Below are 25,692 nucleotides of genomic sequence, written 5' to 3'. Positions count from 1 at the left end.
TTATTCGATGTCGTTGCAATTCAAAGTACCTACTGTACCTATGAAATTTCCTTTTACGTACTCGAAGGAAGCCTACTTATGTGTGTAGTCAAAGTCTCACCTTTGCAGTCTCGAATCATTCGTCGCGATTCTTTTGAAACTGCTAACACTATACAATCGAATGCATTTATTATTTTAGTACTTCAAACCCCCCTTCCTCCCTCCCCAACCTCCTCAATTTATTTCTGTAATATATTTTTCAAAACAAGACTTCGTCTCGGTATTTCTTTTTTTTAAAGAAAAATCAAAGAAAAATACAGGAAAACGTTTTCGTAACGAGAAAATTGAACAATTTGCACCTCACGAATCATATCGTACCTATACCTACAGTAGTAGGTAATACATCACGGGTCAAAGTATAACACAATAGGCTTGCTCTCTCGTTTATCGGTAGCAGCCGAGCCAAGTCGAGCCAAGCCGCCGGTAAAATGCAAATTTATCCTATAACATTAAACACGTGTATCAATTTTATTAATAGCGCCGTAAACTTAATTAATGCGCGAAATCGCGAAACACAATTATAATTAAAGTGCGAATTTTATAACCGAGAAGCCGGTGAACTTATACACTACACTCGGGCAAAATCGTCGTACGTAGCATTCTCTCACAAGCCAACTTATTTATAACGCTCAGCCGGTTAAATATCAAATTAATGGTACTTTTGAGGATGATAAAGAAGCTCTCGTCTCGTCCTCTCGTTGCTGCTGGTGTGCAATACACTTATGTTGAAAGGGGGAGGGAGAGGGGGCCCTCGACTCAGGCTCCTTCATTCTTCTCTCTTTTATACGCGTAATTACTAACTACCACATAGTATTTCAACATACACGTTCCTTATACAGCGAGGTAGCAAGGTACATGGTATGGTTGGACCTACCATCTCTACGTTGTTTTATGACTGTAGACGTACAGCCATATAAGCTCGTGATAAATTAGAGTACAGTGAACTGAACAAGCCTCACTACGATCTACACCTTGTATTCATTCAACAGAAATTTAGAAAATGCGGTGGAATTTTTTGGGTCAATTTTACATTTTTTTACTATCTGTTGACCCTCATTAGGCAAAAATTAGGGAAATAAGGACGTGTTTTTTCGATTGTTTTTCAAATTAAATGTATTGTATAATGTTTCAAAAAACAACTAAATTCCTTAAATTCTGATAATTTTTAAAAGAAAGTGTCGACGTTTTTCTGGACTTGAATTTGAATTTTCAATTTTCAACATTTTCAAGCAGATTTTTATTCAATTACGAGTAGAAACTAGAATAAGTAGATCGTCTTTCATTTGAGAGGGGATAGTTTGGAGAATTTGTGGAGGTATTTGAACAAGTTTATGGAGTGCCATCAAAAAACTGCAGAACAAATTTCGAATGCCTTAATCGAATCCCCTATTATTTTGGCATTGGGTAAGTATGCACAATCGAATATTCCCCCTCCCCGCTCCCCAAAAACATGAAAAATTGAGAAAAAATTCAAAAATGAAGGTTTGAATTATAGACTTACAAAAATGTTCACGTTTTTTTTTTGACGTCAGTATAATAAATTTTTTCAAATGCTTCTGAACCCTCATCAATCCCACCATCAAAATCACACAAACATCTTCACACTTTCGTTTCATTTGCCTAAAGATTCTTGTTCATTAAAAAAAAAAAAAAAAAAAAAAAAAAAAAAAAGGTTATCCACTAAACAAAGTTTGCTCATTTTTTCAGCAAAACACTCATTAAGCCAGAATGTAGCTAAAAAAGGTTTATCATAAAATCAAATGAATTACAAATCACAAAAATTAAGAATTCCTACTTTTTCGTTTTCTTTTTAAAGCTACCTACTATAAAAAAATTGTGTTCATCAAATTATGAAATTTAAAATTGATTTTTGGAGCTTGCATCACCTTCAAATTACGAAATTTCAATTTGTATTTTGAAGCTTGAACGGTCTCTAAACTACGGATTAGTAATCAATCGAATCAATTCTAAAAATTGGCCTGGATGGCGTCCAAGTTACCTATTTTTCAAATTGATTTTTGGAGTTTGCAAAGACTTTAAAGTACAAAATTTCAAATCAGTTTTTGGAGTTGGCATGGTCTTTAAATAATGAAATTTCACACTGATTTTTGGAGCTTGCATGGCCTCTGAACTATGCAATATCGAATCAATTTTTAGAAGGTGCATGGCTCTCAAGGTATGAAAGATCAAGTCAATTTTTGGAATTTGCACGGCCTTGGAAAGCCAGACAAGCGGATAGACGACCTTGAGAGACCAGACAGACGGATCAATGACTTTAAAAGGACAGACAAGAAGACAGACGGCCTTGAAAAGCCTGACAGACAGGTCAATGACCAAAAAGAAGCCAGCCAGGATGACAGACGACTTTGAGAAGCCAGACAAACGGGTCAATGACCTTAAGAGGTCAGACAGGAAGACAGACAGCCTTGAGAAGCAACACAAACAGGTCAATGAGCTGAAGAGGCTAGACAGACGGGTCAATGACCTGAGGAGGCTAGTCAAGGGGACAGACGACCTTGACGAACCAGATAGACGGACTGGTGGCCTGAGAAGGCCATATTGATAGACAGACGTCCCTGAAAAGCCAGGTAGACGGATCAACGACTTTAAAAGGCCAGATGGATGGCCTTGAAAATTCAGACAGACACGTCAATCACCTAAGAAGGCAAAACAGGAAAACCAGGGTCTAGGTGTCTTAACAAAACTCGCAGACAAAAAATCATGACTTTTTCATGACTTATTTTTCACATTTTTACCACATGAAAATACCCTCTCCCCCCCACCAATAAAGAACTTGAAACAGCAAGGAAATTGAACAGGATTGCCATTTTTGTACAGAATCAAAAATTAAGTACCTTTGTACATATTTCAATTTTTTGAACAAAATTTTCATTTTACAATTTTTTTTCATTTTATGGGCTAATAAGAAAAAACTTTAAGTGTGTTTCGAGCAAAATTCATGACTTTTTCGTGACTTTTCATGATTTATTCTCATGACTTTTATGACCACCTACCATAATTCATGACTTTTCCATGACTTTTATGACCGTTAGACACCCTGAAGACAGACAACCTTGAGAAGCCAAACAAACGAGTCAAAGACAACCATGAGGGGCTGGACAGACAGGTCAGTGGCTGTCAGAGGCCAGACATCGAGATCGGACAGACGACAAGCTAGACAGGCACACACAGGGGAGGGCAAAAAGTCAGTCTGGAAAGGAGGAGTTATGATAAGGTCATTTTTTGACCCAAGACAGTTATCGACTTGACCACTCTTAAAATGTTGTAATAAATGTTCCAATATACGAATGTAGTTGACCTAAAATGACCATTTTTTGGGCTCCAGGGGTTTCAAAAGTTGTAAATAAAAAAAGAATTTTGGAACCACTGCGTATTATTTTCAATTTTTTTTTAGTGCAGAATACCTGTTTGAATCCGATGAACGTTATATGCGAGGTGATTTTTCTATTATCAACCCTCGGGGACAAAAATGAGGGGGCGGGGTTAATTTTTGGAGAATTTTGGAACCGCCATTTTGAACCTACCCCTTTGAATCCCGCTAAAAAGCTTTTCACAGTTTATTAGTATCTGAAAGACGTCCATTCTACCAAATTTTGGGCTCAATAAAATTTTGCGCTGGTTCTCAAAAATAAAATTTTTCAATTTTTCGTAATTTCGATATTTTGGGAACCCCTGGAAAACTGGAAACCTGCGATTTGCGCTAAACAAAACGTTTTGAAGTATATATTCAATTATCCATGTAGATGAAAAAGTGTAATTATTAAGATCCCTGTGCATTCGTAATTTTGAAATCTTTTTTTAGAGCCCCCCCCCCCCCATTTAAGGCACCCCTAAAAAAAAGCGTTTATGCATATTTTTTCAAATACATAAATTGAAGAATTTACATTTGAAACACACATAGCAAGGCTCGATAATTTCTTATTTGATTTTTCCTGTAACTTTCAAAATAGAGTTTGTTTCTTTTTATCAAATTCTGAAATGTTACATCGTTGCAATCGTGAAAACGTGATTTTAACGTTTTTTCAGAGGGTAAAATCTCAGAATTTGACCAAAAACAGCTCAATTTTGAAAGTTACAGGGAAAATCAAATAAAAAATTATCGAGCTCTGACTAGTATGTTTCAAATTTGATGGGTTTAACAATATGAGCGAGCATTACGTGGTCTTCATATAAAAATGATACACTTCAAAAAATTATAATTTTTACACATCATGAAATTTAAGTTTTTTGAAAAAAAGTCGAAAACTATGCATTATTCTAGAAAAAAAAACTAGGTGTAATTTTTTGTCGGATGCTTCGTTTCGCCTCCAGATTAATTTTAATGAAACCGTACAACTCAATGTGTTTTTCAAATATTGAAATGTTTCCTCTTTAAGAACTTATCGTATTTTTCAAAGTATTCTTATGCTAAATGAAGGTACGATATCCAATCCTTGAAATGAGGTGGGTACAATTCATTCCTTATATTTAATTTCAATTTGACGAAAATCATAACTCTCAACAGCTTTATCAATGCAAGATCTTGTAGAATAATTTTCACAGATTTTGATTGCATTCGTAGAGCTAACATTTCACCAGCCCTACCCAAAGGTTTTTTAGTGGGATGAGAGGGAGTAAGAAGTGCTCCAATCCAACGTCGAGACTGAGTGCTCTCAGCTGCTCTATCGATGCTCTATGTTTTAACATAACTTTTGCTGATTTTGTCTATACAAGTATAAGTAGGGCTGTCGTTTCGCTATAGTTCTACCAAAGTTTTTTTTTTTTCAAAGAAAGAAGGGGGCTGCTCTGACGTCCGGACTGGGTACTCCAACTTGCTCTAACGATGCCTCCTCCTTGCCTAAAACTGATGGAGCCGACGAAATTTATCTAATTTTCAAAACAGAAATGGGAAGCTACACTATGACTTTTGGTTTTTGAAAAAATGGCTTCCATCACTCTCACCCCCTCCCATAAGTTCTCTCATTTGACCTCGAAATCCACTTCACAGCTAAAAAAACAAGCACCAAAAAAAATATGCTCTGCCATCAACCATTTCGCTATTAGGTACCTCACAACTAGCATGTGTATATATAATCCTCATCAGCTAATCTTTGTTTTTCTCCCTTAGCAAAAGATTATTGCCCTTGAATTCGAAAGATCACCTTAGAATCGTACTTCGTCATACCCACGCACATATGTATACGGTCGGTATATGGTACTCAGCCTTTAGCATTTTCATCACGTGTCCAAGATTTCTAAAGAATTTCCTGTCATGAAAAAGCATCGTACTAAAATCTTTTTACGTGTACAATATAATCCTTTGGGCATTGTTTGGGTCACGTACAGCTTCGGCGACTTTCGTCGACATGTCCCGTCTTCTACGCCTTCTCTTTTAATCTACATCGAAAATTCGTTATTTTTTAAAGGCTAATAAAATTTCTGACCGGTGCTATTCGCCAATATAATAAGAATAAGAATACTCAATTCTGCTGCGAAAAATTTTCTCTTCTTTTTTCTTCGACTTCGAATTCGATATCTTTCATTTTTACGAGTACCTGGTTCACTTTTACCACTATTTCTCAACTTCGTATGGGAAAAAAATATATACTGTTAGAAAGTAAACCATCATCTCGCCTATCAAAACACTCCACTTGGTTCACAGCTTCACATGTGTAGCAACTTGTAAAAAAAAAAAAAATGTTTTCAAATTGCTTCGTACCTACTAAAACATACGGGGAGTCAATTTCAAGGTATTATAAGAATGAGGTACTCTTTCATCGCTCAATCGCCATTTTGTGTTTACTTCGGGGCAAGTTTATACGCATAATTGCAAAATTAGTCTTTTAACGTAATTTCCAATAAGGACTAGAAATTACTCGTGAAAGTGTCGTCTTTATTAGGGCGCGTTTTATATAACCCATTATGCACAGGCTGATGATAAGTTGCCTAACTAATCTTTGAACGGGCTATATATCAAAATGAACTTTTAAAGGTGTTGTAAAATAAATGATGGCGCTTTTCTCATCGTTAATAGCTCGACGTTGTTATTTTGTATACTCTTAGATAGGTACCTAGTTCAAATTGTGAAAATGATATTTGTTATCATTTGAGACAGTATAATGAGTAGAATTTGACTCCACCATCCATCCCATGGTAATTAGTCGTACTTACCTTATGGTAAGAAATTTCAAAATTTCCAATGATCCTCTTTCCTCCAACCCTGAAAACAAATACGAAAAAATTGATTAAAAATAACACCAATAAAATAATATAAATACACATATTCCACCAATACCCATCGGCCATCACCCATATAACTAATTCGATACCAAAGAGCTATCACACTGACGCATTGAAAACACTTCCTTTCAAACGAAACGGAAGCCTGGTTAATTATAACTCATCATAATATTTATTTAGCGCAGACATCGCTACTCCCATCGTAAAACAAACAGGCCTAAATAAAAACGCCCTATTCAAATAAATCGACAGAAAACGAAGGGCTACGAAATTATATCACGTCAATAAATGGCGATATTTCAAAAAAGAGGCTATAATTTTTTCGAAAAAAAAAAATATATATATAGTACACTCGTCCGAATTGAAACAGCTAATCAACCGTATTGTATTTGTCGCAAAAGGGAAAAATCTCCGTCAAGTATTCTAATTGACATCCTCATTACGTTGAGCTCGTCGAATTCGTTACTGTGTAAATTACACTCGGAATAGAAAGATAGGGAAAAGCACGAAGGAATCCATCGGTCTTCCTCTCGTCTACCTCTCTCCATCACATGGTTTTTACAAGTCGATGATCAAATTATTAATATAACGTGCTGCCGATAACTGTTTTTATCAAAACAGGAAAACAATCACTACAGCACGTGATAAATACGTACATAATTTGCATTGTAATATTATACCTATGTACATTTTCTACGAATTATGATCTGAGATCGCGCGCACATTGAACTATATACTACACTTACTCATATGAACCTTCTCTATAATATACTTACACAGTACCATACACGCCATCCTACTATAGACAAACTTGACAATTATCAGTCTACTGTCCGAAGCATGAAATCGTACATTATACTATAAGTTAAGTTACCACGCTCAGACGTAATATAACAATGTTCGTGAAACTAGTCATTTTTCTTTCTCTGTACAATGTTATTTTTATTTCGGCAAAGTACACTTGTAAGCTGACCAATTCGTTGAAGACTGAAATTCAATCTTATAAAGATATCGTGGAAAGGATAAAAAATGCTGTCGTCGAGAAAAACGCGCCGTTTAGGAATTTCACGTGGAACGAGCTGGCCATGTTCGTTGATAAATACGGTTCTCGAATAGCCGGAAGTGAAAATTTAGAGAATTCCATTGATTTCTTACTGGATCGATTGAAAAATACGTATGGGATAAGGAATGTTCATGGAGAAGAAGCTGAAGTACCTCATTGGATCAGGTGAGTGTTGATCGCATTATTATTTAATTTTTTCAGACAACGATACTGATGATAGGGCATAGGACCATGAATTTCACAGTGCAATAGTGAGAATAGATATGTATAAAATATAATTTCTAGGAACAAACGAACCAATGTTTTTTAAAATCCTTAAATCAAAATTTAACTTATCTTAAAATCGTGTTTTTTTTTAAGTTTCTATTTTTGAAAAAGGAGATAAGGTCTAAATTCATCCAAAGGAACATTTTTTCTCATCAAAATTTCCTTATTCGTTTAAAAGGAAAACTGAAATGAAAATAGTTCACAATTCTAAACAGGAAAGAATACCTAAAATGAAAATTTTCAAGTTGGATCTTAAAAAGGCAGGACTATTAGTCGGAGAGCCCGCATAAAGATCACTTGCACCCCCCTGCCGACCCTCCGGGACAACTTTTTTCTTAAAGGGGGAGTCCTAAGAAACATTTCTAGCCCTTGACCTCAAAAAAAAAGTGGCCCACTTACAAAATGGCGGCCAAATTTGATTGACAGGTCAGCCGAAATCGCAGATTTTGCGTTCCAACATAGGACTAGCATAAAATTTTTTAAACCGTGCAAAGGTAGATCGAAAGAGCAGGCAAAAATTCATCACCTGTCGAAATTTCAAGTGCTAAAGTGCCTTTTTCGATTTTTGGTGAATTTTCAAAAATCAAATTTTGGCGAAAATGTGAGAAAAAATCAAAATTTTACCAGATTGATCAAGAAAGCTGAAATTTGGGATATACCCTATTTTCAACCTGCCAAATCGATTGGAAACTGTTTCAAACCGTTTTGACCAGTTCTGGAGCCTCCAGCAGATTTTTAAAACTCGAAATTCTCACAAAATTTCATCAAATGGAGTTGGAAAGCCGAAATTAATTCTGCAAACTAATTTCAATACGCTGCGAAGTCGACTGCAGGCGAATTTCAAGTCGTTTTGGAGCCTCCAGCAATTTTTTGAAAATTACTGGAGCCTCCAGTAGATTTTTGAAACTTGAAATTTCCCCAAAAACTTTTCAGAATTATTAGCAAAAAAACGACAATTTTTATCAATTTTTGGCAAGAAATGAAATTCTTTGCAATTCTGGCAGAAGGCAAGCTTTTTTGGAATTTCTGGCTAGAAGCAAGATTTTGACAATTTTAGCAGAAGGCAGGGCTCTAAGACCACAACCCTGATGCACCCTGTTCTCAACCCCTCTCCAATTTATTGTAAATGATTTTGAGTCGACTCTAGACGAAAGCTTGATATTTTTCTCAATTTTTAGGACAGTTTAAGTTAATTTGGAAGATTTTGCACAGCACGCATTCGAGAAAATTTTGACCGCATTTTTAGTACTTCCAAAGAAATTTCAACAATTTTCATGATGAGTATTTTACTCATCTTCACGATACTTTGAATGGGTTCTATTTCATTTTCTATGCTTATTTGCAACATTTCGAACAATTTCCAAAGTATTTCAATAAACTCTTATTATGAAATTTTCTTCAAAACTAGCAAAATTTTCGAATATTCATATGTACAAGATTTCTAACAATTATTCATTCTGCAAAGATTTAATTTTTTATTTTTTATTTATTTATTTATTTATTAAGAGCCATTTACAGCAACTTAGGCTAGGGGCACTATGTTAAGACAAACTTATGATTAGGGTATATACATAATATCTAGAAATAAAGTTACAATCAGTACAAAGAAATGGGCTACCTGGGTTTTTAAATTTTAAATTTTTTTATCTAATTTAGTAGAGTAAAGAAATTTGATGACATTGTCTATATGGGTGGGGTCATCAGAAAGGAGGACTTGAAGTTGGTTGGAATTTAGAAGTCTGGAGCGTTCATTTTGGTAGGAAGGACAGTCTATTAATAGATGAGCAATGTTTAAAGGGATGTTGCATTCTGGGCATGATGGGGGAGGCTGTTTGAGGAATATGAATTGGTGAGTAAGAAGAGAGTGACCAGTTCTGAGTCTGGTGAGAAGAACCTCAGATCTACGCTGAAGTTGTTCAGAAGTTTTCCACAAAGATGTAGTGTTTTTTATTCTTTTTAGTTTATTTGAGCTTGGGATTAGAGACCATGAAGATTGAAACACTTCATGCATTAAAGTTTTTGAATGGAGCTTTATTAGGTCTGATAGAGGGATTGGAATGTTGGCAAGGGGGAGGTGCAGGTGTGCTTGCTTAGCTATTTTATCAGCCAACTCATTACCATGAATCTGGGAGTGTGAAGGTATCCAGCATAGTATGGGTGTGCTATTTTGGAAGAGTTGCAGGAGTTCAATAATTTCAAGTGATATAGGATGTGAATATTTTGACCTATAGTTTTTTATTGATAAAAGAGCTGATAGTGAGTCAGTAAAAACTGTAACTTTATTTAATGAAAAATCAAGGGAATATGTTATTGCAGATTTAATTGCATATAATTCAGCAGTGAGAATGGTGCAAAGGGAGGGGAGAGCAATGGGAATAGAGATATCGCCATGAATGATAGCACATCCAGTGAATTGTTTGGTTTTTGAGCCATCTGTATATGTATATGTGACTGTATTCTTTATACTTGTCAAGAGGAAGAAGAAAATGTCTTTTAAGTATGATGGGGTTGGTGAGATTTTTATTAAATTCTGTCAAAGATAGGTCAATGATAGGGTTAAAAGATTGCCAAGGTGGGGTAGGGTTTACTAGCAAATGGTGTATTTTGATGTTATTTTCTTCTACTTGTCGTAGAAAAGATTGGAATTTTTCAGATAGTGAATGCATAGGAATCATATATTCCAACTTCAAGTTGAAATCTGGGTTTGATTTTATGTTCAAGTATGTTGATGTAGAAATGTACTGTCTACGTATGTCAAGTGGACATTCAGAAGCATCATTGAGAAGACTTACTGTGGGGGTAGTTCTAAATGCTCCAGTGGAAATCCGTACAGCTGTATTTTGGATAGTGTTTAGCCTGCGGAGGCGATTTTCAGGAGCATAGGTATAGATAGAGCATCCATAATCTAAAACTGGTCTGATGAGTGTGCGGTATAGTTTGAGTAAGGTATGACGATCAGAGCCATAAGAGGTGTGTGAAAGTTTCTTAAGTAGGTTCATTTTTTTGAAGCATTTAGATCGGATTTCTTCTATATGAGAGGACCGGGAGAGATTATTGTTTCAAAAATCCGTTTCGCAATAAATGCATCAACGTAAAAGACTGGAAAATACAATTTTTCATATGTACTTACCTTGCAAAATTTCAATATATCTGAATTCAATTTTTACACTTTTTGACGAAATACATGGCTTATTAAAACTTGATCAAATCAAGATAGAAAGATGAAATTTGATCTATACCCTATTTCAAACTTCTAAGCATCGGTTTGTTGTAATTTTGAGAAATTCTGAAACCTTCAACGGATCTTTGAAATTTTCAGTTTTGAAAAAATTTCCATTCAAAATATTAAAATGAAATAAACTCGAATTCATCATCTTTGCAATTTTTTTGATCGGACGATTTTGGGCACAAATTTTTAAGAGCTATATTACTAGTACCTGCCTGAATGCCTGTTCAAAATTCAAATTCAAAAATATTTTTTCAAACTTACTCGGAATTTTAAAAAAATGAAAAATTTAACATCCACAAACAAACGTAATTTATCCACACATTTAAACCCAAGAAAGTTTAATTCTGACCTGTCCCCCTGCTTTTGACTTTTCAAACCGATTAGTCGTCTTTTCAAGCAATTGTCAAGCCACCAACAATTTTCTGATTTTTTTCAGCTTTCTCAAAAAAAAAAAAAAAAACAACGAAAATAAATTTGATCCAGCATGAACGTATTCTGATAATTTCTGCCTAAAACCAATCCAAACCCCCACAAGGGGCGATCCCAATAATTCTTCAAAGGCTGAATTTAATTTCGGTCTGGCCAATTTTCAGTCAATTGGAAAACCCAAAAATCTACCGCATGTTACAAAATGGCTCGAAACCACCACCAATCGAATCAAGAGATCATCAAAAAATGGCACAAACAAAATTTCAGGTTTCTGCCTTAATTTGGTCAAATGATTTATTCATGAAAACTGCGTCAAATTTGAACTCGAACTGTCAAAAAATTCGCCAAAAATCAAAAGCTGAGATTCAGCACCTGAAACTTAGCCTGGTAGTGTAATTTAGGATGCTCTTTCGATTTTTCGTAGTCCAGTTCAAAAAAATTTCCAACAGTTGGAATATTTTCTCAGTTAGGAAAAAAAATGAGTTCTCATAAGTGAAAGTCCAAAAACACTGAACCAGATTTTCTGGAAATAAAATCCAATCAGGTATCGGTTGCCATTCGATGATATTATACTGACTCGAGATTGTGTAGAGCTTTGAATTTTGCCACTGGACGATCAATCATAATTCATTTCTCTGAGCTCAGGTGAGATGGCTCTGCAATTTTTGCTAAAGATAGTCTGTTTTTTATGGCGCATATTACTTTATGATTTAATTTTTCAAATTTAGTTTTTCTCCCCCCTCTCCCTCTACTTCTAAAGCCGTTAGCTTGATACTTCGTATGGCAATAGGAAAAAGTATGTATCATAATTTACAAAGCTATCTTATCTACCTTTTGAAAGAATCATCAAAAATTCAAAGCATCTAAAATATTTTACAGTTGCGCTTTCACTCCCTATAATTCCCCTTACCTTACCATCTGCAAAAATATTTAAATTATCGTATAAATAAACGCCTACGAGCCGCAAAAAACGGAAGTTACAAATTTTATACCACTGATTAAAAAAATATCAAACGGAAATATACCGCGATACAGAAAATATTTCTGAGCATACAAAACCTACACAATTAAATCAAAACAAACCAAACCAAACTGTGTAAGAAAAAAAGTAGAAAACCACCCACAGCGCTGTGTAAATTTTCGCATCAACAGATATTTGCCACAAAAAAAAAAAGCACAACTTATCAACTCTTTATAAATATTTTCGTTTCGAATCGATGTATTGTGAAAAATAGTACATATCTTTCCTTCGATATCGTAATTTCCAGAGGCGAAGAATCGGCTTATTTAATAAAACCGAGGCCGTTGAAATTAGCCATACTCGGTCTAGGGGGTAGCGTCGGTACAGACGAACAAGGAATAACCGCCAGCGTCGTCGTAGTAAAATCATTCGACGAATTGAGAAACACTTCGGACAAGGTAAGAATACTCAAACACTTGGGGAATTTCGCCTTCGAACTGAACGAACGCGTTATATGTACCTTATACTCGTACTATATACGACGTATAGGTCGAGTCGAGATACCATACACTACTACGTAGTAATAATAGGACGCCTACTGACACAATTTTTTTCTTTTTTCATCGCATTATCGACTCAGGTACGCGGAAAAATTGTGGTATTCAACGAGAAATACGTATCGTACGGGGAAACTGTACAATATCGTTCGAATGGCGCATCCGAAGCTGGTAAATTAGGTGCGGCTGCAGTGCTGATACGTTCGATCGCGCCATTTTCCATTTCTAGTCCTCATACCGGTGCACAAAGTTATTCGGGACCGAGGAAAATACCAACAGCTTGTATCTCCATCGAAGATGCGCAACTTTTGCAACGGTTTTACGACAGAGGTAGGTATCATTTGGCGTTCTCATATTCTCTCCAAACGATGCTCAATTTTATACAAATCTTTCCACTGCCTCATCGTTTGCTGTGCTGCAGGAATCCCGATGCAAATACAATTGAAAATGGGAGCTCGTCAGTTACCAACAGCTATATCGCGTAATATCGTCTCCGAAATACCCGGTAGTGAAAAACCAGATGAAATTGTCCTGGTGTCTGGCCATATCGATAGCTGGGATGTGGGACAGGGAGCTATGGACGATGGAGGAGGAGCTTTCATTTCTTGGACCAGTTTACACATCCTCGATCAATTAAATCTCCAGCCCAAAAGAACCATAAGGTAGGTTTGTTCCTTTAATCAACTTTCTTAAATCATCTCAATTGTAACTAATCCTATTTCTCGTACAAATTCCAGATCTGTGCTATGGACAGCCGAAGAAGAAGGCTACTGGGGCGCCCGAAGTTACCTGAAAAACCACCTAAATGAAATCAAAAATTTAACCGTCGTAATGGAATCGGACGAAGGCACATTTACTCCTACTGGTTTAGAATTTTATGGTTCGGAAAAAGCAGCTTGTATTCTCGAAGAAATTCTAAAGTAATTGCATTATCTTCACTTAAGCAGAATTTTTTACCACCTTTGCGTCGATGGTCGACAGGCGTGGTGGTGGTGGTGGTGGTGCTGAAAACACTCTCGAAAGCTGCTCGCCGAGCGCAGATAAAATATTCCCACGATACCTTAAAAACACTCTGCACGACGCGAATTTTCACTTCGATTATGAAACGATTTCTAAAATTCATCACCGGTGGGATCGTTTCACAAAAGACAACGTAACTTTGCCCCATTAAAATTAATACGAGCGCTGTTTCTAGCGCGAATATCCGCGAGTAGATACCTACGATACGATACAGAAAAGTGCATTAGTTAGATGTAGGTAGAGGTACCCTAGCTGTGTATCAAAGCTTTGAAATTCGCAACTTTATAAACAAGCTTACACATTCTATACGCGATGTCTTTCATTTGTTGAAAATTTTATCGCGTGTAGCTGCAACAACAAATCATTAATCCAGCAGCGTTCCTAAGTACATATAAAATACACAAACACATTCTACACCTAAGTGATTTTTTTCCTCTACTGTTTGCAGTTTATTCGGACCGTTCAACGCTACACTTTTACAACACAGTAGCTATCCAGTCGGATCGGATATTGGCTTGTGGCAAGATAAAGGAGTACCTGGGGTCAGTTTGGGCAATAAAAATGGCAGATATTTTTGGTATCATCATTCCGAAGGCGATATGATGACCGTAGAGAACCCCGCAGATCTGGATTTGTGCACAGCTGTTTGGGCATCGACTGCGTACATTTTGGCAGATTTGAGCGTAACGTTACCTAGAAATATTCAGAGATTTCCGAGCCAATAAAGTGATCGATAAAATTGATTTTTTTTTTTTAAATACGAGTTCAAGTAGAGAAGCATTACAATGAATTGAGGGGGAGGGGTGGGGAGGGGATATGTCAATTTGACACCTGGTTTCAAAATTAAATTAAATTTTTTATTTAATACTGAATTTTGCAATATTATGGTTCATATGTTTTTACCACTAAATACGAGGAAGAAAATGAATCGTTCGCCAACGAATATCGAATAATTCACGAAAAAATCGTCGAAAATCGAAAATTTCGCAAAAAATGAATTAAAGTACAAGGGATAAGTAGAGATACAGGCACAAGTACATTACTACCTAGTTATTAGGTGAACTATTCATCTCAGAGATAAAATCATTCGCGAACGACTGGATTAATTGATTCTCGAAAAATCACTAAAATATATTTACAAATTGAACGAAATAATAAAATCTGCGCAACAAAGTGAATAGTTCATTTCTGAGAAAGAAAAAACGTTCGCGAACGACTGTATTGATCTCCTTCAAAATCGTGAAAACATGATCATAAATTTCGCGAAAAAATACCACGAATTTTCAAGAGTAGGAACTTACATTACATCTGAACCGTTAGTGAACGATTCGTTCGATTGTGCGGAGGGTGAAATCATTCGCGAACGACTAAATTCATCTCCAAAGTCCAAAAGAATCATTAGAATAAGATCATTAATTTTGCAAAAAAAAAGAATTAGATTTGAGAAAGTACTTTAGTGACCGATTCATTCGGGAGATGGAATCGTTCGCGAACGACTGAATCTATTGACCTGTAAAAAAATTGTTAAAATACTCACGATCACAAATTAAACGAAATAATCGAGAGTTGGAAACAGTACACTAGAACATCTGCATAACATGGTGAACGATCCATTTTAGAGAGAAAAATCGTTCGCGAACGACTGAATCGATACCTTTCAAAATTGTTGAAACATGAGCACAAATTAATTCTTCGAAGAAAAGATAATGAGTTTGAAAGAGTAGTGGTACATTGCATCAGAATCATCAGTGAACGAATCGTTTGGAAGATGGAATCGTTCGCGAACGACTGAATTCATCGCGCAAAAAATCATTGAAATAGGATTATAAATTTTAAATTTTTTTTTGGGGGGGGAGAATAAGTTGAAAGAGTACATTACAATAACAACACTGGTGAACGATTCATTCGGCAGAAGAACTCGTTCGCGAACGATTCAACAGATATCAAATCAAAAATTTTGCAACAAAAAAAAATAACAAAAGTATAAAGAGTATGCAGATGGTTGATTTTATTGCCCCCTCCACCAAAAAAATATTTATATACTTACCTATTTAAAAATTTGGCTAAGAATGAGAGTTAAACTACTGAAGAGTTCATTTAGAACATGAAATCGTTCGAGAACGACTAAATAAAGCTTCGAAGAGAAACATCAAAATTTGTTTTTGAAAAGTCATCAACAGTTCATTTTGAAAAGTAGGTACATTAAATTCAACCCATTTGATAAACGATTCATTCGTGCTCTGGCTATGGATTCGTTCGCGAACGACTGAATTCATCGCGCAAAAAATCACAGAAATAGGATTATAAATTTTGCGGAAGGAAAAAAGAATACCTAAGTTGAAAAAGTACATCACGTAATAGCAACGCTGGTGGACGATTCATTTGGCAGAAGACCTCGTTCGCGAACGATTCAACTGATATTAAATCAAAAATTTTGCAAAAAAAAAGAAGAACAAAAGTATAAAAAAAGGATGGAGATGAATGGTTTTACCCCCCCCCCCCCCAACTAAAACTTGGCTACGAATGAGAGTTGAACTACTGAACGGTTCATTTATGTAGAATATGAAATCGTTCGAGAACGACTAAATAAAGCTTCGAAGAGAAACGTCAAATTTTTTTTTTTAAAGTTATCAATAATTTAATTTCGAAAAGTACTTTAAATTTAACCCATTGTTGAACGATTCATTCGGGTTATGGAATCGTTCGCGAACGACTGAATCGTTCTCTTGAAAAATAGTTGAAAGAACCAATGAAGACGGAGCTTTTGCATCAAAAATAAATTTAAAAAATCAATCGTTCGATCAATCGAAAAATTAATACGAATATAGAAAATACAATAATTACATAAGTACCACAATCGTGAAAGATTCATTTCGGAGATGAAATCGTTCGCGAACGGCTGAACTGATTCGCAAAGGAATCTAGAAAATCGGATCACAAATTTTTTGCATCAATAAAAATATTCAGAGTTTAGAAAAAGTGCATTATCCATTGCTGAACAAAATCGTTCGCGAACGACTGAACTGATTCACGAAGGAATCTATATAAAATGGGATCACAAATTTAAAATTTTGAACCAAAACAATGATTCAAAGTTGAAAAAGTAAGTATAGTATTATCTAAATTATTGATGAACAATTCTCAGGAGGCGAAATCGTTCGCGAACGACTGAACGAATTTCCGAAATAATAATTCAAACACGACTACAAATTTGACAAAAAAAAAATGATCAAATGTTGAAAAGAGGTACTGACATTAGCACCATTAGTGAACGGTTCATTCGGAATATTTTGGGAGACAGAATCGTTCGCGAACGACTGAACATATTTCCGAAAGAATTACTCAAACATGATCACAAATTTTTTAAACAAATGATCAAAAGCTTGAAAAAGTTAATATGTAACATTATTGCACCATTAAGGGATAGTTCATTTGTCACATTTTAAAAAAGAATCGTTCGCGAACGACTCAATCGATCTCCGAAAAAATCTTCAAATAACAAACACAGGTAATTTAGAACTAGAAGAGTGCATCAAGATCTACGTCCAAGATGAACGTTTCATTTGATAGAATCGTTCACGAACGAAATAAATTTCAAATAATAATTGATTCGTTCGCGAACGGTTTTCTCAAAAACTAACGATAAAGTATCAAAATTATTTTTAGTTCACAGAAACGATTTTTATTGAAATAATTCATTTGTTCGCGAACTATTTTCACAAAAACTGATCATGATCACTTTTCCTCTTCTTTCCAAAACCAACACAGAAGAATCGAATCGTTCGTGAACGATTCATTTGAAAACAAAATGAAAATAATTTCTTTCGAACGAATGAATCAGTACAAATGAAATTGAACGCGAAAGATTCAGCATCGAATCGTTCTTTTTTCTACAGGCAAAAGGGATTCCCACATTTCATATCGTGATTCATTCGTTCACGAACGATTTTCACAAAAAACAGCTTGAGCAATATCGAATTACCAATTTGATTTTCTTTTCTAACAATCTAATCTCAAATCGTACTTTATTCAAATTATTATTTTTTATTGATTTTCTCAACGCGTCACGAAGTCATTCGTGAACGATTCATTCATAATTCATCTCTATTTTAAATTATTGTAACCTTAAATCCAAACTTTATTCGATACAAGACATTCGTTTGACATTTTTCTAATTTGTTACAACTCCATTTTAATCATATTCTCTCTGCTAAAAAAAATTCCAACATTAAAATACATACGTAGCACACAATTTCAATATCCAACATACCAGACAAGTAATAATTCTTGACTCTTGATTGTACCTTAACGTTGCAAAGTTCCCAAAGATGATTTAACCTATACCCGCACAAAAACTTCCACCTTCATCATTTTGATTCTGCTCCAAGACCTTAAAGAAGTTACAAGTCGCGTAATTCTATGAACGTCAAACAACATCGAATAATCAAATACACTTTTCAGCGAACTAGACGACACACCATGAACGTCATAATTCCATTACATCCGCTGGTAACTCGTTATTTTGAAATCTGTACAAAATTCAATTACTCCAACGTCTACGATGCTACCGAACACGGAAATAATTTCCGGGTCTTGAGAAAATACTATCGACTCAACGAACGAGCGAAAAAAATTGTCCGAGTTGTCATACACCTCGAGAAACAAAAAAAAAAGGGAAAAAAATTTCCACAATACGGGCGAATAAATTCCTGCGCAAATTTAACCAATTTAAACGTTCGAAATCCCCAACTTTCGCGTTTCTGTTTGGTATAAAAAAAAAAAAAAAGGATGTGTGGATGGGGAAAACATGTAGCATAAGTAAAAAATCGCACAATAACAGTATAAAATATAACATATCGGGGCATCGTCGTTGTTGGTGCTATGAATATGAAGAAGAAGAAGAGAAAAAAAAGAACAAAACCCCCGCTTCATATGCTTATACTTTTGACAAAAAAATAACGCAGAAAGAAAGAGAAATCCAACAAAAGGAAAATCTTCCTCGGTCATATATATTCCCTTGAGGAAAAAATACAAGTACATACTCGTACTCACGCTATAGTATTTGGAGAAATACTATTTCACCCGGCAAACATGGCCCATTTTCATCTTTTAAATATTTTCAAAATATAAAATTTACATGACACGGCAACGTTTTCCTTACAAATATTCAACTTTGTTGCTGTACCGAACTTTATATTCATATCTGTGTGATCTTTTCGACAAAGATTTACGTTTATATCGCCATACGTAAGTACAACGCAGGTTATCTTTTTATTTGAAATATTTTTTACTTATTTTGTTCCCTTTAATAGCCCGTTAACCTTTATTCTATTTCGTTTTCGTGATCATTCTCGATGATAATAATTTGAAAAAAAAAATTCATAAAAGTTTTCGACCTTGAGAAAAAAATATTTTTAGAGGTAGACTAACTAAATTTAACAAGGGTACGTTTTGAACTCACTTTTTACGATTTAAACGAAGGCCACTCATTAATATGTAGGTAGGTATATCCTTTTTAACGCCCTTAACCATGATTTAGGATGCTTGGTCCGTTTTTGGGTATTTGAAGAATTTTTGAAAAGCTAAGACGAAGCAATGCGAACTCCCACACATCAACAGATATTATTTATGGGCCATTCTCGAGCCTCCAGCGATTCTTTAATTTTCTCGAGAAATTCTAAATCGCTCTGGAAGGGCTTAAAATGAACTTTGATGTCTAAGCATAACTTCGGTCGGTGCTTGTTGGGCACACTCTCACTTTCTAAGTTAATTTTTGACCCTTTCAGAGGGCCTTGAAATTTCTACAGAAAATTAAAAAATCATTGAAGGTTACAGAATAGCCCAGAACCAACGCTCGTACCTACCTACTCAAATTTTTCCGAAAAAAAGTCACTTTAGAAATCAAATAAGCTCGAAAAAGTATCCAAAAAAGTTGAAAAACGCGAACAAAATATTCTAATGCAGAAAAAATTACCAAAAAAAAACTTCACTAGTCAAAAATTGACACTCGACTAGCAATTTTGACAAAAAACGGGAATACTTTGGCAATTTTGGCAAAAACTGATTTTTTTATGCAATTTGGGAAAGAACTGGACTGTTTGAAATGTTTTCCAAAATTTGGCACTTTTTTAGACAATTTTGACAAAAATGGATATTTGTTAACAATTTTGACAAAAACAGACATTTTTTTGACCATTGTTACAAAAACAGACATTTTTTTGACCAATGTTACAAAAATTGACATTTTTTGACAATTGTTACAAAAAGTGGCATTTTTTGACAATTGTTACAAAAATTGACGTTTTTTGACAATTGTTACAAAAATTGACATTTTTTGACAATTGTTACAAACATTGACATTTTTTTTGACAATTGTTACAAAAATTTACATTTTTTTACAATTTTAACAAAATGAATTTTTTGATAATTTTCAACAAAAATGGACATTTTTTCGACTATTTTGACAATTGTTACGAAAATTGACATTTTTTGGCAATTGTTACAAAAAGAGACGTTTTTTGACAATTTGTGATGAGCAGATATGCCCTGACTGCCGTAGGTGGTCACTATTGCAACTATTCCTATAGTGGTACTTCATATTAGAGCCCTGCGCCGACAGCGAAATGATCGGCGGCGGCTACAGTACGCGCAGCACTGTGGCTGGCGGCGGAGCCGATTCCAGCCGAAGGTCTTGGCGGCTGCCAAAATTTTGCTCGGCGGCGGCTCAGCCGGCTACAAAGTTGAAATTTTGGGGTAATTTTTCGTAAATTTTAAAATTACCCCAAAATAAAAATTGGAAAGCAAAATCAAATTCAACTTCTCAAATGAAAATACCAATTTTTTCCGAGCTGAAAAGATTGGCTGTTTTTAATGACGAAAAGTTTTGATTTTTGTTTTTGAAAAAGTCAAAATATTCGAAAAATCCTCCTGAAATTTGCTGATTGAGTGAGTTGAGCCGGCTCAGCCGAGCAGATTACTCGGCGGCGGCTGCGGCGGCTGAAGTAATTTTTGAAACGGCGGCGGCGGCTTGAAAAAGGTTTGAAAAATCGGTGGCGGCGGCGGCGCGGCGGCGCAGGGCTCTACTTCATATAATAACTGGTTTAGAGGTAGCGGGGAAAGGTTACGTACGTAAATTACTGCGATCCTGGGTCTAGACCAGGATGGCGAAAAATACCTTCTTCACTACCTGTGCAAGATCTCGAGCTCTCGGTACAGTGGTCAACCGTCTAGACTTTCTTAGGCTTCGGCCTCTTTGCACTTTAACCCCAAGTATTACCCGCTTGTTCGGTGTGAATATGTGTCAATTAACGTAAACGTGATTAAGATTCAATGAATTAGCGCGATTTATGGTATTTTGGATCATCTCTCATTTGTCGACCATGAGAGTATGTACCCAGTTTCAAAGTGTATTACGATATAGAATACAGAATCGTCGTAGGTACATGGACCCCTTAATTGGAGACGATTAACGCTAATAGTTGGGTATGAGTTGGAACACTCTCCACCAATCACATTATCGATGCTTTTATTGCTAATAATGTAGAAGCGTCTCGTAAGTAGAGAACCTTTTCATATATTTTAGATATTTTACCTACTTATGAGCAGAGTAAGGGTTAAAATTATGATTAGATAACTTTAATCTGGCCTGAATTCTTATACTTCGTTAACCAATATGCCAGGACTTGCTCCTGAGTAAATTCATTCTCTGCTTAACGTAATTTAGAGCTAATCATCTATTTTATGATACCGTATTATTTCACTATGTGTATTTTAGAATTAATACCTTATGATAGTATGTGTTTCCAAGGGACATAGCATTTTGTTCTGCTATGTTCACTTTTACGAATAAGTTTAGGATTATAACCTTTTATTCGTAATATGTGACAAATGTTGTATTTCAAGACATAATACATTTGTCACCTTTGAGTCCTTTTTATTGACTTTTGAACAACCTTTTATCTGTGTAGGTATGGTAGGATAGACAAGAGCCTTCTCTCCAAGCTAGTTAGGTATCGAGGAAATATTCACTTTCTAGGGAATATTTCTGAGATTTCTCCTCTTACCAGTAAATATGATTATCATTACCACTGCTAGTCCTTCCTTTCCCTATCTTTACAAATTTTGACAAATCTGGTCTATTTTGACAATTTTGACAAAAATAGACAATGTTTTGACAATTTTGAAAAAAGTGAACTTTTTTTGTTTACAATTTTGTCAAAAGTAGACATTTTTTGACAATTTTGACAAAAATGGCATTTTTTTTGACAATTTTGACAAAAATGGCATTTTTTTGACAATTTTGACAAAAATGGCATTTTTTTTGACAATTTTGACAAAAATGGCATTTTTTTTGACAATTTTGACAAAAATGTACATTTTAGCAAAAAAGTGAGGCTTTATTAAAAGTTTTTGGTAAAAAAAAAAAAAGGTGGAAATTTTCGATTCTTTGAGGCATACAGCAAAGCATTGAAAATTTTAGCTACAATTGGATCTTTTATGCAATTAATTGCATAAAATTAGCCTTGATCGGAATGGTAAAAAGACAGACTTTTCAGCAATTTTTGGCAAAACTCAAGACTTTGACAATATCAAAAAATACAAAGCTTTTTAGAAATTTCTAAAACAATTTTTAAAGAATACGATTTTTGGAATTTTTTGGAAAAAATGCGAAAATTTTGAGCAGTTTTTAGCAAAAAACGAGAATTTTTGTCAGTTTAGGGAGCCTTTTTAATATTTTGTTCGAAAGGAACACCAGCAATTGCAAAAAATGAAGCTTATTGAAAATTTTTGGTGAAATGTGAAAATTGTTGGCAATTTTTGACAAAATGCAGGTCTATTTGACAATTATTGGGAAAACGTGAGATTTTTTCGCAAATACAGGTGAAAAGCGAGTCAGACAATTTGGTTAAACAGAACTTTTAGCAATTTCTGGTAGAAAAGTGAGAGTTTAGGGCAATTTCTACAACAAAAAAAAAAAAAGCACGACTTGCAAAAGAGCCACAATTTTTAGCAATTTTTGCAATGAAACGAGATGTAGGAAATTTTTTTATTTTTCTCAAGAAATTGTACTAACATTTCAAAAAATAATCGAATCACAATAATGAATAAACTACATAGTCATTCTGGGAACTGAAGATGAAAAATTTCCAATGGTAAGACACTAAACTAGGCTGAAAAAAATGTAGGCACAAATTCACTGCTTGTTTCTGTCTCATACGAAATAAATTACCAAACAAGAATAAAAAAAAATACCCAAAACTCGATAAATTTATTATTTTTACGACTATTTTCAACTTTAACGGTTTAACATTCTCGTGTACAAGTTGGAAATTGTTTTAGCCTTGAGCAGTAACAAAAATGTAAACCTTTAAACGAAATTTTACGAGAAAATTTGACAATTCATCGGCTACCTTTATATGACAACCCGGCCGCAGGCATTCTCCTAACAAAACGGTTTTGAAATTACAAGACCTCATCGGGGACTCGTACATAAAGACTACAACGAGATGATAAGAGCACAGGTATTAGTAAAGTTTTTCAACGAATATCAAAATATGTACTTAATGTACCCACATAGATGCTAAAGAAGCATACTTGATTAATCATTTGAAATTTTTTGGCCAAAAATAACACAACTGCGGAGAATAGCAAGAAAGACAGTAGATAAGCTTTAAAAATTTTCATCATAAATATTTTCGAGTGATCCCATCAGAAAAATATTCCCATTTAAGGTTTGTGTAGCACAAAGCACAATACATAGGTACATAAATTTTTGTTTATGCTTCCAAAAATAAGATTTTTTTATCATTTTTTGGACACCCTGTAGTGTTCAAACTGGTCAACATTTTAATGAAAAGCCCACGCTATTTTCAGTTAATGAATATACTATTCGTCTTCTTACTCATCCACTAGCTACTTTCTTTCATTTTCCAACTCCCTTCCATTGTTTCCTCTCTTTTTCCTTCGTCTGACTCGAGCCCTCTCTTCTGCCTTTTTTTTTAGGCACCATTTATGCGTTGTTTTGAAAATCAACAAGTTCATAAAGTTTTGTCGAACCAGTGCTCGGGCCAAGGTCTTCATAATTCTGGAATTTTTGATCCACCGAGTAGGCAAAAGATGGAGAACTTTTGTGGAGAATTGGCCGGCACAGGAAGTAGCAGTATTACATATTCTTCAAGTTTTCTCATAACTTTTTTCATTAAACGAGAGTCAGCCGACTAGGTTTAGTACGTTAAGTAAACTATATTATTATTTTCCTCCTTAATTTGTGGGCGTTTTATAAAAGAAGAGGGTTTTTATAGACTCCGAGACGAATTATGATTCTCGATAAGAAAGAAAAAAAACGATGACGAAGTTTATTAAAATGCTTTTTCGACGCTCGGCCGAGCCGCATAAATTAACATATCGTTCACGCTGCGCTAAAAGCCTGAAAAAAAAATCATCCATCTTTTCCAAGTGCGTAGATACCACACAGAAAAAGGAGGAGAAATAAAACACTAATTACTGTTACCTAATATAATACGAGCGGATTTTGTTAAAACCACCAAGTAAAAATGGCTGCCCGCGCGCGCCCAAATGAAATATTCACATTTGCAGAAAAATAATAAAAGTTAAACGTTAATAATTCACGATTTTTTCTTCTTTTTTTTCTCATCATTAGCACTTGTCTAGTAGAAAATTATTTTTGCCTTAAAAATGTCTAGTTAGGGTGAACGTTTAACGAAAAAACGTGGTTTGAAAAAAATACGGTCCATTTTTTAAAATTAAATACCAATTAAATCTTTCCCTCGGTTCGGTTTAGAAATTAAACAGAATTTTTACCCGACGACTTTAACAACAAATTTTTATCGCTGTAAATTCCGGTCGTCTTGTAGCGTGTTTTTTTTTCTTTTTTTCCTTTTTCGTTTCGTTTCGCCAGTTTGGCGAAAGCTCCGAGTCATTAAGAAAATACTTCGTTCGAAGTTCAATTTTTTTCACGTACTTTTACGCCCAAATTTCAGCCCTGGTTGGGAAAATTTTCTAAATTTTTGTAAACAGCGGATAATTAGGGGGGTAAGTTACGACGTGTACGAAAACGTGTGCTTGAGAGTGAGGTTTTAACAGTTTATACGTCGTATTTCGGCTCCAGATGATTATTCAATGGAAGGGAGAAGAGGAGGTGGAGTGAAATTGACGGAGATTTGGAATTTAGGTATTTTTTTTTCGCAAATATCTGAGTTGAAAAGCATAATATACTCGTACGTTGCAATTGAAAGAGTGCCTCATTGGAAACTATGAAAATTCTCACGATTCAAGAATATTTGATTAATGAATAGGAATAAATACTCTGATATGGGGCATAATGGATTCAGAATCAGCTGGGGAAAGGGGTTCAAATTCTACCACATTTTCGCAGCACTTTTGGAGGCACCGATTGTGATGTCCTGTAAGAGCTGAAGAAGTCAACTCGGCAACAAAATGTTTAAAAATGGCTGAAGAGCTGGTTTTTCAAATTTTGAGACATTTCAAACCTTTCCCCTTCTCCTCTCCCCTCTTATTCAATGCAGATTCTAAATGTCCTTCTTTTGACCAGATTATAAATTGCTATTTTTAGTCGAAAAAATTGTTGTATCAGACAAATTTTTGATATTTCAAAAGTTTGGACGCCTCCTCAAATGAAGCCCCCAACTTCAAAATTATTTTCTGACAAGGGCTCTTTTTTAACTCACACTCTTCGATTTCTATAAAATCAAGCTAGATCGAAAGAGCATGTCTTGACCCCCCCCCCTCCCTCCCAAATAACCAAAATTTTGTATAATAATGTTCGTTTTTGGATTTTTAGCAAATTTTTGAAAATTTAAAAAAAATTTAAAAATTTATTTTGACGACATTTTTTAAATTTCTTCAT

General features: G+C 34.9%; 2 protein-coding genes across 2 annotated transcripts in view; one reads left to right on the top strand and one right to left on the bottom strand.

Annotated features, from left to right (window-relative positions):
* LOC135847918 (zwei Ig domain protein zig-8-like) overlaps positions 1-25,692 on the bottom strand; it is a 450,816-nt gene that overhangs the window by 401,586 nt on the left and 23,538 nt on the right. The window contains exon 3 of the mRNA XM_065367656.1: positions 6,211-6,259. The gene's annotated coding sequence lies outside the window, so the exon portion shown is untranslated. The remainder of the gene's footprint in view (positions 1-6,210; positions 6,260-25,692) is intronic.
* On the top strand, positions 6,990-14,544 carry LOC135847917 (carboxypeptidase Q-like). Its single transcript, XM_065367654.1, has 6 exons — positions 6,990-7,507; positions 12,536-12,686; positions 12,869-13,115; positions 13,207-13,447; positions 13,523-13,705; positions 14,254-14,544. The coding sequence occupies exons 1-6, from the start codon at positions 7,176-7,178 to the stop codon at positions 14,528-14,530; spliced, it is 1,431 nt and encodes a 476-aa protein (XP_065223726.1). The 5' UTR covers positions 6,990-7,175; the 3' UTR covers positions 14,531-14,544.

The sequence above is a fragment of the Planococcus citri genome, chromosome 5, assembly GCF_950023065.1.
Source record: "Planococcus citri chromosome 5, ihPlaCitr1.1, whole genome shotgun sequence".
Taxonomy (NCBI): domain Eukaryota; kingdom Metazoa; phylum Arthropoda; class Insecta; order Hemiptera; family Pseudococcidae; genus Planococcus; species Planococcus citri.
The sequence above is the reverse complement of the archived record's forward strand: the minus strand, read 5'-3'. Positions and strand labels throughout refer to the sequence as shown.

Bases quoted from the DNA above. Each gene is read 5' to 3' on its own strand.
- LOC135847917 (XM_065367654.1), top strand. From the start codon at position 7,176: ATGTTCGTGAAACTAGTCATTTTTCTTTCTCTGTACAATGTTATTTTT. The intron at 12,687-12,868 runs GTAAGAATACTC...TTATCGACTCAG, and splicing joins TGAGAAACACTTCGGACAAG to GTACGCGGAAAAATTGTGGT. The intron at 13,448-13,522 runs GTAGGTTTGTTC...TACAAATTCCAG, and splicing joins CAGCCCAAAAGAACCATAAG to ATCTGTGCTATGGACAGCCG.